The following is a 15417-nucleotide window of genomic DNA, read 5'->3' on the forward strand; positions in this document are numbered from 1 at the left end:
GTGGACGTCTATCCGTTCTTAAGCGGTATTACCAGCCATTCTGGAGGAGCAATTGATTCAGCAATTTCTAGTCTTCATCTATTTGGTGTTTCGTCCATTTTAGGTTCTATCAATTTTATAACAACTATCTCCAACATGCGTGGACCTGGAATGACTATGCATAGATCACCCCTTTTTGTGTAGTCCGTTCAAGTGACAGCATTCCCACTTTTATTATCACTTCCGGTACTAGCAGGGGCAATTACCATGTTATTAATCGATCGAAACTTTAATACAACCTTTTCTGATCCCGCTGGAGGGGGAGACCCCATATTATACCAGCATCTCTTTCGGTTCTTCAGTCATCCAGAGGTATATATTCCCATTTTGCCTGGATCTGGTATCATAAGTCATATCGTTTCGACTTTTTTAGGAAAACTGGTCTTCGGGTATCTAGGCATGGTTTATGCCATGATTAGTATAGGTGTTCTTGGATTTCTTGTTTGGGCTCATCATATGTTTACTGTGGGCTTAGACATTGATACCCGTGCCTACTTCACCGCAGCTACCATGATCATAGCTGTCCCCACTGGAATAAAAATCTTTAGTTGGATCGCTACCATGTCGGGAGGTTCGATACAATACAAAACACCCATGTTATTTGCTGTAGGGTTCATCTTTTTGTTCACCATAGGGGGACTCACGGAATAGTCTCGGCAAATTCTGGGCTAGACATTGCTCTACATGATACTTATTATGTGGTTGCACATTTCCATTATGTACTTTCTATGGGAGCCGTTTTTGCTTTATTTGCAGGATTTCACTATTGGGTGGGTAAAATCTTTGGTCAGACATACCCTGAAACTTTAGGTCAAATCCATTTTTGGATCACTTTTTTCGGGGTTAATCTGACCTTCTTTCCCATGCATTTCTTAGGGCTTTTGGGTATGCCACGTTGCATTCCTGACTATCCAGATGCTTACGCTGGATGGAATGCCCTTAGCAGTTTTGGCTCTTATATATCCGTAGTTGGGATTTGTCGTTACTTCGTGGTCGTAACAATAACTTCAAGCAGTGGAAATAACAAAACATGTGCTCCAAGTCCTTGGACTATTGAATAGAATTCAACCACACCGGAATGGATGGTACAAACTTCTCCTGCTTTTCATACTTTTGGAGAACTTCCAGCTATCAAGAAGATGAAGACTTTCGAGAACAAACAAAACTAAAAAAATAATTAGGAATACCAATCGCCTACTAAAAAAAGTTTTCAAGCTGTTCAAAAGAATGCATTTGTTCCCACATTTTTCCTTAGTTTGGTCAACAACCAAAAAAAGTTTTCAAGCTGTTCAAAAGAATGAATTAAGAGAAGAAAGCCACTTTTACACCCAAAACTCCCATGTCTTCTGTTGGTCAACAACCAATAAAAGTACACTATAGTTTTTCACTACTCGTACAGTGAAAATGAAGTCTCTCCTTTTTTGGGGGGGAGCGGAGAATGAAAAGAATGAAAGAAAAACGAAATTATTTTCCACGACTAGAAATAGAAAGATATTATTTGCTGCTTTTTTCAGTAAGATCTTTATCAATCTAAGATTGTGGATGGTTAAGCCTTTAGTCCGATTTGTCGGTTCAATTTTACTTTTTGTCCTAATGGCACTCTGCCTTTCTATCACTAATCCCAATAAGGTTGTCTTTGCGGCAGATCATTCGGGCGATGCTTCTTCAAGCTGGACTGGCGCTCTGGAATCCTGTCAAGATCCAGCTCAAGCTGGACTACTGTTTTACAGGAGGGGAAGTACCGCGGCACAAGTCTTGGACAACTTTCGCGCGTAAAACGAGCACATGGAAGCAGCGCTGTTCTTGCGAATACGAAACCTCAAAAACTGATTAATCGATCGGTTGCCTCCTCAACTTAACCATGGTGAATACGCAACTTTAGTGAGAAACAATCTGAATTTGAACGAAGCCATCAACATTCGGAACTATCACAGTGCTCTATCCAATGAAATCTTCGACATTACAGTCCTCGAATTGAAAGCAAATTTGACGGACCAGCGTTTTAATCTCCTTCTCAGTGAACCAGATGATCACTTAATCCAAATTTTGGGGGAATCTCCTTTTCCCAAAAGGGCCATAAGAAGGGAGGCATTGGAGTATCTTGACCTAAAAATGGTGTCTGTCAATTTGAATTTAGAAAATGCGCGCTCTCGTTTTGACAAAGTTTTAGTAGAGCAGGTTCTTAGGTACTGGCTCAATCTATTACAAGAGCACAGGCATCGCTGCCATATATACACAGAATTCCTATCGCATTTTCATGGCAAAAGTTAAGTGTGAAATACTATTTGTCTAGGCTTGGCTTAAACTTTATGTCGATCCCTGCTTTGGTCTCTGGTTTGATGGTTGCACGTGTGGTCCATTTTCCCACGTAGTTCATCGATAAAACCAACGATTCTCTTCTCAAAGTAATTGAGAGATCCTTTTCTAGTTAGACTTCTATCAATACAATGAAAGAACCATCCCTTCCCTATTTCTTTGTCCTGTCAGATAGAAAGAAAATTAGACCCCAGCCCTTCTTTACCACTTTAGGGGATGGGGGTGAAGGAGGGTTTACATACAACCGAGGCAAAGTGGTTTATGATTGAATCTCAGAGGCATTCTTATCATTTGGTAGATCCAAGTCCATGGCCTATTTCGGGTTCACTTGGAGCTTTGGCAACCACCGTAGGAGGTGTGATGTACATGCACTCATTTCAAGGGGGTGCAAGACTTCTCAGTTTGGGCCTCATATTTATCCTATATACCATGTTCGATGGTGGCGCGATTAGGACTTCGATAAGGTTTTATTCTGTTTATCGTATCGGTGGTTATGTTCTTTTTTGCTTTTTTTGGGGCTTCTTCTCATTCTTCTTTGGCACCTACGGTAGAGATTGGAGGTATTTGGCCCCCAAAAGGGATTGGGGTTTTAGATCCTTGGGAAATCCCTTTTCTTAATACCCCTATTCTCCTTTCATCCGGAGCTACCGTAACTTGGGCTCATCATGCTATACTCGCAGGGAAGGAAAAACGAGCAGTTTATGCTTTAGTAGCTACCATTTTTCTGGCTCTAGTATTCACTGGATTTTAAGGAATGGAATATTATCAAGCACCTTTCACTATTTCGGATAGTATTTATGGTTCTACCTTTTTCTTAGCAACTGGCTTTCATGGTTTTCATGTGATTATAGGTACTCTTTTCTTGATCATATGTGGTATTCGCCAATATCTTGCTCCTCTGACTAAAGAGCATCACGTTGGCTTTGAAGCAGCTGCATGGTACTGGCATTTTGTAGACGTGGTTCAGTTATTCCTATTTGTCTCTATCTATTGGTGGGGAGGTATATGAAGGAACGAAACGGTGGATTAAAAAATAAAAGCTCGAAGAAAAAGAGAATCGGGCTTTTCCAAAGAATTACTACTGCTTTCCCAGTCCCTATGATTATCATATAAAAAAGTATCTTCCACTTTCCTACCAAATCTCTTTTTATTCTGGCACATAAATGAAGGGATCGAAGAGATTATGGCAGATCGTGTTCACCAAGAAATGACCCAAAATTTGATCTTGGTCTATTTGAGATTGTTCTTTTTAATCGTAATCAAAGATGTTTTCTTGTCTCTCGTTTCTTTTATGAATAAATTGAAGAACCTAATGGATTTAAACTCTGGGTGACTACCTCGGTGGGGTTTCTCTGACGCAGAGGGCCCTGACTAGCGCAGCACTCCAGTAACGGATCCTTTAGTAGGTGAAGGGGCCTAGCGGACCCGGTCTCCCTTGGAAATAGTTTAGCTTCTTATGTCTGCCTTGATGAGTGGGAGAGGTAGCCAGATTCGCTTCTTCTCATTCATTCCCCTCCATCACATCCTCTAGTAACTCCGCCCCTCTTTCCATCCATTAAAAAAAAGCGGATATGCGACATGAAAGATATTATTCTATCTATCTAGACAACAGCTGATATGCGATTTCTCAACCTTCCCTTCCTAATAGCTGATCTGCAACCTTCAATTAATATCTGGTTTGACTTCTTACTCGTTAGTTAGGAGGGAAAGCAGCCCTAGGCGTAGTGCTTCTTCCTCTATGCCGCCTATTGGTACTCGTGTAGTAGGGTTGACCCACAATACAGACCCATAGGTGTAACCTTTCGCTCAATACTCGAATCAACAATTGAAGCATCTGAGGTTGCAATAATCGGGGATACACGACAGAAGGAATTGCTTTATTTATAAACTTCACCTTCAACAAGCGTAGATTTCTTTTTTATTTTCAATAGCCTTTTTTCTATTCTGAATAATGTGTCTTTTTCCTAAGACTGAGAGTGGTAAAGTAAATAAAAAAGTAAATAATAAATAAAGGAAAATATATATAATAATAATCAAATCGCACCATCTCTGTAATAAGTAAATGCCTCTTTTTCTCCTGAAGTTGTCGGAATTATTCGTAATAAGATATTGGCTACAATTGAAAAGGTCTTATCAATAAAATTTCCATTTATCTGCGATCTAGGCATAGGTAGCAATCCATTCTATAACTCTTTTCATTACCCCTCGTGAGAAAATAAAATGATCTCACAAACAAAGGAAGTGTACAGTACGAAATAACATAAAAGTAGACCCATTCCTTTTTTTTTTTTTGAGCCCAGAGGCTAAAGAAAAAGTGATAAAAAAAAGTGATAAAAAGTTTTCTATTTTTATAGCAAGTTTCCTAGTTAGAATTGATATTATTCGTACCTATCGAACAATCTAATATGAATAACTCGCTATTCGCTTGGGGTATCGGCCATAATAATTATGTAGGAGAGATGGCTGAGTGGTTCAAGGCTTAGCATTGGAACTGCTATGTAGACTCTTGTTTACCGAGGGTTCGAATTCCTCTCTTTCCGCACCTTCACCTAATTCGCAGATGTAACTGACTACAATGTATCAAATCAAATAAGAACATATACTAAAGAATTAGACCCTTCTTTAGTATAGATTCTCTATTCCCAATTCCTTTTTAATATGGAATACGTAAAATAGCATACAAGGGATGAAAAGAATCAATAGCTAAGTGTACATCTTGTATTTGTGTTTTGTGATGTGATGAATTGGTACCTTGTTTTGTTAGGCATATATGTCTAAATATGATAGTTTATAGAATGCATTTGGTAGCAAATGGTTGTGTTATGGTAAATATATCACATGGTATGTTTTGGTAGGTAAGTGATGTGGCATGAAATTATGCAAAATGGCTTGGTAAATTGTTTGCTTATTTGGTTAAATTGTATACATGAATATACATGGTTACATATTGTCATTTGAGGTGCCTAAGGTCATATTGATTGTATGTGAAAATACTACATGTTTAAGGCTTGATTTTGCTTGTTTTGGATACTTGATTATAGCTTGTGTATGTGTGCATTTTTGGGTGTAGGTTGATGCCAAATTGGGTGAGAAAAATGGCTTGTAAAATGGCCTATTTTCCTCCACACGGGCAGAGACACGGGCGTGTGTTCAGCCATGTGTGACACACGGCTAGATGACACGATCATGTGTCCCCTGTATCTTTAAAAGGGTTACAAGTCAGGCTGTTACATGGCTTAGCACACGGCTTGGCACACGTGCGTGTGGGGTTACTTCAAAGGGTACACGGCTTAGCACATGGGCGTGTGGCTTAGCCGTGTGCCAAGTCAGAGAGTTACACGGGCGTAGGCTAGGACATGGCCGTGTGTCCTTATTTCGAATGCCCACAAGGCCTAAGACATGGGCGTGTCTCTTGGCCGTGTGAGTCACACAGCCTGACCACACGGCGGTGTCACCCTTGCAGCTTTGAAAATTTTTATTATTTTCTGAAAAATTCTCTGAGTATCCGATTTAGTCCCAACTTGTTTCTAATGCATATTTTGGGCCTCAATGGGTCGTATAAGAGATAGTACGTATGATTTTGATTAGCTTCTGACAAGAATATTGTATGATATGAAATGTTTGAATTTTCTATCCGATTGATTTGTAAACTCCTGTAATGCTCCGTAACCCTATTTCGGTAATGGATTTGGGTTAGGGGTGTTACATATACATTTTAGTCATTAATCATTAATCTTTTCATAACTATCTTATTTGAGTAAATTACCATTCTACCCTTCAACTTTCTCTACAATACCATCCATGAATCAAACTTTATTTTGGTAGAATTTCACTTCTAGTCCCTCCTTTTTCCTTCAATTCAATGCAATCATTTCAATTTTTTTATTTTTCTTACTTCTACCCCAATACTTTTCACTCACTTACAATTAAGTCAATATCCCAGATTTATTTCTCTTATTTTAAGAGTATTTTTAATTTTCTGTCGACTTTAACTACTTTCTATACTAACAGTTAAAATTTCCTATTTTATCTATTTCTAAAATTCTCAAGTATACCTAACCCAACTTGGTATTGTTCCTAACTCAGTAGTAAGTTAGGGATATCACAATAAAAATATAAATTATAAATCTAGATATAGATATAGACTAAATTGAATAAAGTTGAGAAGTGGAGGGACTAAATTGCATTTTTTTATTTAGTGATGGGACTTAATTATAATTATATTATGATAGGATGATTTTTATAGGATATAATTCTTAATTGGGACACATAATAAGGTTATGTGTCCTTTAGGAAAAGAAATTGTAATTAAGGGTGAAAAGTGGTGAAATTTGATTGGATGATCATAATTATAGTTAAATTTGAAAGAAATTACAAAGGAGTATTTTGTCTTATTTTCCTAAGGGTGGTGTTAGAGTTGTGTGACTCAAATTTCTGTTAAAAAATAAAATAAAATAAAATACTAGTAGAATCCGTACAAAACTACTTTTATTCTATTTGATATTTATTGTACAAGTAGAATCTGTATAGAACTTCTCACATTCTATTTGACATTGATTAGAATAAGGTCTTTCAACCTATAAATAGAAGTAGTCGAAACTCCTTTTGTATCATTCAAATTTCAACATTAGTGAATTTTTCTTCTCCTCTGTCTGTGGTTTTTCCCTAAAGGATTTCCACGTAAAATTTCTGTGTTCTTATTTTTCTCTCTTTTTACTTTGCGATCATCCTATATTTCCTTTATCAATATTTAGTTTTTACAAACTATTATCAAGAGCTTTTTAGGTTGCTTGTCTTGATCACGGTAATGGCGACAATAAAGTATGATATTTCGTTGTTGGATCGCAACACCAGATTTGCGTTGTGATAGGTAAAGATGTAGGCAATTCTTGTACAGATGGATTTGGAGGATGCCCTACTAGGGTTAGATAAGAATATGCCTTCGACATTGACGGATGAAGAGAAAAAGCATAAAGATCAATAGGCTTTAATGCAATTATAGCTGCATCTGTCGAATGAAATTCTACATGATGTGTTGAAGGAGAAGGCCACTGCTCATTATGGAAGAAGTTGGAGCAACTAAGCATGTTCAAAACTCTAACCAGCAAGTTGCATATGAAGCAGCGTCTTTATTCTCATCGTTTGGAGGAAGGTGCGTTTGTGCACGAACACTTAATTGTGTTTAAAGAAATTCTCTCAGGCCTAGAGGCCGTAGAGGTTCAGTATGATAAAGAATATTTAGTGTTAATTCTTGTAACGCCCCAAAATATAAGTCTCTAATTTTTGCATGTTTTGACACTCATTGCTTGTTTGCTTTAATGGCTAACTGATTTGGGTGTTTTTGGGAGTGTTTGAGGAGCCTGGGTTCAAGTCTTGGCCTTGGCAAAATTTTTAATTTTTGCTCTTAAATGAACCTGAACATAGGCATGTAGGTCTTATAAATTTTAGTGTTAGTTTTATGTCACAAGAAGAGCTTGTGGTCTACTGGAAAGGTTGTGTGTTGAGTAATTGGGAGGTCTGAGGTCCAAGTCCTGGTTTGCGTAATGGAGTATTTATTTTGCTACTTGAGTTAAGTAGGTGGTGGAGTTGGACTAGAATACTGCTGAGAGGAATTTGAACTGGTCATGGAGGAAGTTGGGGGAGGATATGATGGAGAAAATCAAGGAGGGATAAGGGGAGGGATTTTAGGAAAAAATCAAGGAGTTTGAGAGTGAGGGGGAGTTGTGCCATTTGGGGGTTTTCCAATAGTGAGAATTCGGCTGGGGAGGGTTATTTTGCCGAATTTAGACACTTTTCATCAAAGGTTTCAGTTTCGATTTTTATTTCTTTGGAGTACTCTCTCAGTTTGCTTCGGTTAAGGTGAGTTCGGGTTTCACGTTCTAGTCTTGCTGCCGAATTTTTGGCCTAGTTTCAAAAGTACATCTGGGGATTAATCACTTTTCTTTTCTTTGCTGCTCTTTCTTCTCTTTTTCCCCTTTTGCCGAATCCTCCTATACTCTCTTCTCATTCTCTTTTCTTCTAGTCGAACCTTTCTTCTATTCTCATTTTCTCCACTGACCGAATAATCTTCTCTTACTGTTTGTGTTTCTATCTTCTATATTGCTTTTTGACTGAGACTTTTTCCTTTTTGTTTGAGTGTGGTGTAGCCAAACATTATCATTCGCTATATCGTTCACTATATTGATTCTCTCTGCTGCTTCTCGTCGTTTCTGTGCTACAAGTTTCTAACTTTCGGTATGTGGTTTTACTTAAATTTTGAGTATATTTGTTCTTCTCCTTCCTGTTCAAAACCGAATACTCTTCTTCCTTAACCTTTGATTACCTTTGGTTGTTTTCTTCCTTTTTGTGGTATTGCTCGCTGCGGTTTTAGGGTTCTTTCGAGGAGTGGTGGTTTGGAAGTTGTTGAAATAATGAATCTTGGCTTCAACATTTAATCAAGGTAAGGAGGATGATTAGGTTTAAGTGCTTTTAAGAGGGCGTTGTACCCTAGCGTCTATGAACTAACTGTGGGACATGTTTGTTTCCAAGTGGGTGTTCGTGGAAATATTACTCTTCTCGTAAACAGGTGTGTAATCACACTCTCAATTGTAAATCGGCAAAAGTCGAAAAGCCAGAAAAGACAGCGCTAAGACCATAAGGGCGTGCGAATGCTCGAGTGGTAAACCGAGGCCATGAAACCCGGTGTAGGACTGTAGAGGCCCCTAAGAGCGTTATCATGGGCTTAGGCCGAAATGGGCCTCTAAAATGACTGAAATACCCTTGAAGGGTAAAATGACTGAAATACCCTCGAAAGGTAAAATTACCAAAATACCCTCGAAGGGTAAAATGACTGAAATACCCTCGAAGGGTAAAATGATCGAAATACCCTCGAAGGGTAAAATAATCGAAATACCCTCGAAGGGTAAAATGATCGAAATACCCCCAAAGGGTAAAATGACCAAAATACCCCCGAATGGTAAAATGATCGAAATGCCCTCAAAGGGTAAAATGACCAAAATACCCTTAAAAGGTAAAATGACTGAAATACCCCTGAAGGGTAAAATGATTGAAATACCCTCGATGGGTAAAATTACCGAAATAGGCTCGAAGGGTAAAATGACCGAAAAACCCCTAAAGGGTAAAATGATCGAAATACCCTGATAGGGTAAAATGACTGTTATAACCCTAGGACTTGAAATGTGTGTATGACCGACTTGATCTATGATATATGTATGACTGTTACTGAGTATGACATACTACATACACGTATGATTTATGACATGACATGCTGTATGGGGTTGGGATTCTGATATAGGGGAAGTATACTGTACTGGTGGCTTTGCCATAAACACTGTTACTGGCAGATTTGTTGCGTTACTGATACTGGCAGCTCTGCTGCATTACTTTTATTAGCAACTTTGTTGCGTTACTATTACTAGCAGTTTTTCTACGATATTGGTGTATTGGTTGGGTGGGTCGATTTTATCCACACATGGTGTGTTGGTGGTACAGAGTGGTGTGTTGGCTGGATTGGGATAGGTTGCATTATTGCATTTGCATTGTTACTGTATTAGGCTAAGGCCCACACTCTGATACTGTATTGGGCTAAGGCCCACACTCTGTTACTATATTGGGCTATGGCCCACACACTACTACTGTATAGGGATCAGACCCATACTGATTCTGCACGTTGCATGCTGATTGTTTGGTAGATGATTACACACTGAGTTTTCGTAAACTCACCCTCTCTTCTAACTATGCAGGTAATCCTCAGCCATAGGCGGTTTGGTGCAGCGAGGGACTAGGAGGTGGCCACACAGTCACTACTGCTCACTTTAGCTTTTATTTATATTTTAATTAATGAGTTGGGTTTGGTTTTGTAATAAGGCCTTTTAATTTGGTTTAAATTTTTAATTGGGTTTTTACTTTTATGTTTTATACTGCTAGTTATTTGAAAACGGATTTTCAAAATAATTACTATTTTCAGAGACAAGAACTTTAAATGTTAGAGTTTTTAAAATGCTTCCGCGTTTTAAATCAACTTAATATAACAAAAAGCAGTTAACAAGGCAAGCATATGAATAAGTGTTCCGTTCGTTATTAATAAGAGGTTTCCTAAAAATAAGAAATGAGTTTGTCAACAAGCTAGTTTTTCGAGAGACACTTCAATGTGACACACCAGATACAGCCATAATGTTTAGGCTGGGTTTGGGGTGTTACAATTTTACTTTGTTCATTGCCCCCATCTTATTCAACCTCTAGAGATACAATTTTATATAGCCGTGAATCTCTCACAGTTGATGAAGTCTATACTTTCTTAACCTTGTATGACAAGATGAAACATCTTGTGGATGGATCCGACTCTCAAGGAGAGGGTCTCATTGTTCATGGGAGACAAGAATGAAATACTGATGATAATTGTGGGAGGACACTAGAACGAAATCCTTATAGTAAATATAAGGGTAGATTAAGATCTTCAAACAGAGGTAAAACATGTAACTTCTACAAGAAGAAAAAAACACATTAAATCTGAGTGCTATAAGTTGCAGAATAAGATAAAAAAAAAAGGAGGCTATGAATCAAAAGAGAAAACAACCAGAACAATTCCGTAAAGCTGATGTTGTAAAAGACTATAGCGATGGTGAACTCCTAATTGCTTCTGCTAACAACTCTAAAATGTGCGAGAGTGGATTATCAATTCTGGTTGCACCTTCCATATGAGTCCCAACCCAGATTGGTTTACAACATATGAAACAGTGTTTGAAGGTGCTATTTGGATGGGAAATAATGCTTCATGTAAAATGGCAGGTATTGACACGATCAAAACTAAGATGTTCGATCGAGTCACCAAAACACTTATTGGCGTATTAAATGTACTAGAATTGAAGAGGAATTTGATTTTTTTGAGTACTCTTAATTCAAAAGGGGCACAAGTACAGAGCTGAAAGTGGGGTTCTGAAGATTAGCAAGGGTTCCCTCGTTGTGATGAAAGGATAGAGAAAGACTACCAAGTTATATATTCTGCAAGGTTATACTGTTACTGGTGATGCAGCCATTGCTTCCTTTTCCTTGTCAAATGATGATGTTACTAGACTTTGACATATGCGTCTCGGACATATGAGTGCGAACGGCATGGCAGAATTAAGCAAAAAAGGACTTCTTGATGGACAAGGCATTAGAAACCTGAAGTTCTATGAGCACTGTATTTTTGGGAAGCAAAAGAGAGTTTGATTCACCAGAGGAATCCATAACACAAAAGGAACGTTGGATTATATTCATTCTGATCTTTGTGGACCATCCAAAGTGCCTTCAAGGGGTGGCGCTAATTACATGATGACGATCATTGATGATTTTTCCAGAAGTTTGGGCATTATTCCTAAAGTAAAAAGTGATGTTTTTTCCACATTTAAGTCTTGGAAAACTATGATCGAGAAACAGATAGGAAAATAGATAAAACACCTCCGCACAGATAATGGCTTAAAATTATGTTATGATGAATTTAATAAATTGTGCAAATCAAAAGGGATCGTGAGACACTTGACAGTTGTTATACTCCATAGAAAAATAGCATTGCAGAACGGATGAATAGAAAAATTACGGAAAAGGTTCAATGCATGTTGTCGAATGCTTGTTTACCGAAGTCATTTTAGGCTAAAGCGGTCTCTACTGCATGTTTTTTTATTAACCGGTCTTCGTCTTTTCCATTGAGAAAAAGGCTCTGCAGGAGGTATGGTCTGGTAATCTTGTTGATTATTCTGATTTGAAGATTTTTGGATGTCTTGCGTATGCTCATGTTGATAATAGGAAATTGGAACGTAGATCCATTAAATGTGTTTTCTTGGTTATAAGGCTGGTGTTATATAAGTTATGGTGTCCTAAAAATAGAAAATTTGTGATTAGTAGAGATGTTATTTTTCATGAAACTATTGTGCTACCTAGCTTATCTCTTAAACACTTTTCCAATGAAGACCAGCAAAAGTAAGTGAAGCTTCAGATTGATCCATGATCTACAACAGTATACTCCTCAAGTTAGTACAGAAACTTATAGTAGAGTTGTTTCTTCACCACAATATTCTATTGCCAAGAACAGACCTATAAGCGAAATTAAACCTCTAAAGTGGTATACCGAGGTTGATCTAGTTGCTTATACTTTAAATGTGGCTGAAGATATAGATACAAACCAAAAGCCATCTACTTATTCCGAGGCAGTTACCTATGAAGATATAGGAAAGTGGATGATTACCATGCAAAAATATATGGAATCACTCCATAATCACTCCATAATCGCTCCATAAGAACAAAACATGGGAACTAGTAAAGATTCCTAAAGGTAAAAAGGTTGTTCGTTATAAATGAGTGTTCAAAAAGAAAAAAAGGGACTCTAGGAGTTGAAGAACCTAGATATAAAGCAAGGTTGGCTGCAAAAGGTTACATTCAGATTCCAAGTGTAAACTTCACAGATGTGTTTTCTCTAGTTGTGAAGCATAGTTCGATTCGTGCTTGCTTGGTATTGTGGCCATGTATGATTTGGAGCTTGAGCAGTTAGATATAAAAACAACGTTCTTGCATGGAAAACTTAAGGAAGATATTTACATGCAACAACCAAAGGGTTTTATAGTCTCAGAAAAAAAGGACTATGTTTGCTTGCTGAAAAATTCTCTTTATGGCTTGATACAGTCACCAAGGCAATGGTATAAGAGGTTTGATTCATTTATGACTACTCATGATTTCAAAAGAAACAGCTTTGACAGTTGTGTTTATTTTAAGAAAAACAGTGATGGTTCTTTTGTATATCTACTTCTTTATGTTGATGACATGTTGATAGCAACCAAAGATAAAGGAGAGATAAGAAAGGTCAAAGCCCAGCTTAGTGAAGAATTTGAGATGAAAGATGAGGGAGCAGTAAATAAGATACTTGGGATGGAGATTCTCAAAGATAGAAAAACATGTAAATTGTACCTAAGTCAGAAAGGGTAAATTAAGAAATTTCTTTGCAGGTTCAATATGCAGAGTGCCAAGCCTATTAGTACTCCATTAGCAGCCCACTTCAAACTTTCATCAGCTTTATCTCTACAATCAGATTATGAGATTGACTATATGTCACGCGTTCCATATTCTAGTGTAGTGGGATCTCTCATGTATGTTATGATTTACTCACGTCAAGATTTATCATATGCAGTTAGTGCAATTAGTAGATACATGGCGAATCCCGGTAAAGAACACTGGAAAGCAGTTCAGTGGATTTTTAAATACTTACGAGGTACTACTGATGTTTGCTTACATTTTGGAAGAACTAGAAATGGAGCCATTGGATATGTTCATTCTGATTTTGTTAGAGAACTTGATAAAAGAAGATCTCTCATAGGGTATGTCTTTACTATTGAAAGTTGCACAATCAGTTTGAAAGCTACTTTGCAAAGTACAATTGCTTTGTCTACTACTGAAGCTGAGTACATGGCGATTATTAATACTTATAAAGAAGTTATTTGGTTAAAGGGACTCTTTGGTGAACTCAGTAAAGACCTTCAAATCAGTACAATATTTTGTGATAGTCAAAATGTCATCTTCCTTATGAAAGATCAAATGTTTCATGAGAGAACAAAGCACATGGATGTTCAGTATCATTTTGTGCGTAATATTATTACTTGTGGAGATATTGTTGTGAGCAAAGTTAGTACTGATGAAAATCCTACAGGTATGATGAATAAGTCACTTCCTATAACCAAGTTTGAGCATTGCCTGGACTTGTTTGGTGTTCATTGTTGAAGAGCACCCCTTAAGGGGTTTCGTAGAAGAGGTGGAGAACTTATTTATTGAGAGTTCGTGGTGAAGAAATTATTTGTTGAGAGTTCGTATCAAGGTGGAGATTGTTAGTGTTGTGTGACTCAAATTCCTATTAAAATAAAATAAATAAAATACAAGTAGAATTCGTATATAACTACTCTTTTTCTATTTGATATTGATTGTACAAGTAGAATCTGTATAGAAATTCTCTCATTCTATTTGACATTGATTAGGATAAGGTTTTTCAAGCTATAAATAGAAGTAGCCGAAACTTCTCTTGTACCATTCGAATTTCAACATTAGTGAATTTTTCTTCTCCTTTGCCTGTGGTTTTTTTTCCTAAAAGAGTCTGCACTTAAAATCTGTGTGTTCTTATTTTTCTTTCTTTTTGATTTGCGATCGTTCTATATTGTCATTATCGACATTCGGTTTTTACAAGTGGATGGGAGCTAAAAGCTTGAATGGCACTTCTGTCATGAGCTTCAGCTTAGAAAAAGCTTTTACCAAAATATTCAAGGATTTATCAATATTTTTAAGACTTAGGGTTTAGGGTTTATAAATATTGATAAAACTTTAGAAATATTGTTAAATCCTTAGATATTTTGGTAGTCTTAGAAATATTGGTAAGTCCTTAAATATTTTGGTAAAAATTTTTCCTAAGCTTGTTTTTAGTGGAGTTCACCTTAGAATTTCCCAAAAAGAAGATTTTATTTCATTTTTTTATGGAAAAAGAAGAGAGAGAAAAAAAAAACCTACCTTGATTCATGCTTGAAAAACAGGAGAAATTGTGTTTTCTCGTCAAATCTAACCTTAGTTTTGAAAGAGAACCTTGTATTTTAGATATCCATCATCTTTTCCATTGGGTACATGAGTTGAAATGAAGAAAAGTGATGAAAAATTTTGTTCTAGTGTAAAGAACTAAAGGAGAACGCTAAGAATAGTGCTTTCCTTTTTCTTTTGCCATTAAAATAGCTTTTTAGGTAATCAACCCGAAAAATGAGGGGGAAAAGGATTTAGTACATTTTACATATGTTGGAATGAGGTGTAAGCATATTTCATGAAAAGCATAAGATATTTTAATTGTAGCTTGTATAGGCTGGAGACTGGTGATTAGCCATCCCCAAGGATGGGGAGAGTTCCCCGATATAATAATTTCCAACTTCCTTGATATAAAACAACTTTGTAGAACGCTGTAGTTGGCCATTCGTTTGAGATGATTAAGTTTACGAATTTTATTTAGCTGTTTTGAATTTACCAAAGCTAACAATTAAACTTTCGAATTTACAGAACGAAAGGAAA

At 37.0% G+C, this 15417-nt stretch overlaps 1 protein-coding gene across 1 annotated transcript; it reads left to right on the forward strand.

The window, feature by feature from the left end:
• The first annotated feature begins 2141 nt into the window (after positions 1–2141).
• Positions 2142–3678, forward strand: LOC121216069 (cytochrome c oxidase subunit 3). Its single transcript, XM_041091318.1, is given in 2 exon segments — positions 2142–2789; positions 2791–3678. Coding segments are annotated over 2 exon segments (792 nt in total). The 5' UTR covers positions 2142–2571; the 3' UTR covers positions 3365–3678.
• Positions 3679–15417: the final 11739 nt, after the last annotated feature.

This window comes from Gossypium hirsutum, chromosome D04 (assembly GCF_007990345.1).
Source record: "Gossypium hirsutum isolate 1008001.06 chromosome D04, Gossypium_hirsutum_v2.1, whole genome shotgun sequence".
In the NCBI taxonomy this organism is placed as follows: Eukaryota; Viridiplantae; Streptophyta; class Magnoliopsida; order Malvales; family Malvaceae; genus Gossypium; species Gossypium hirsutum.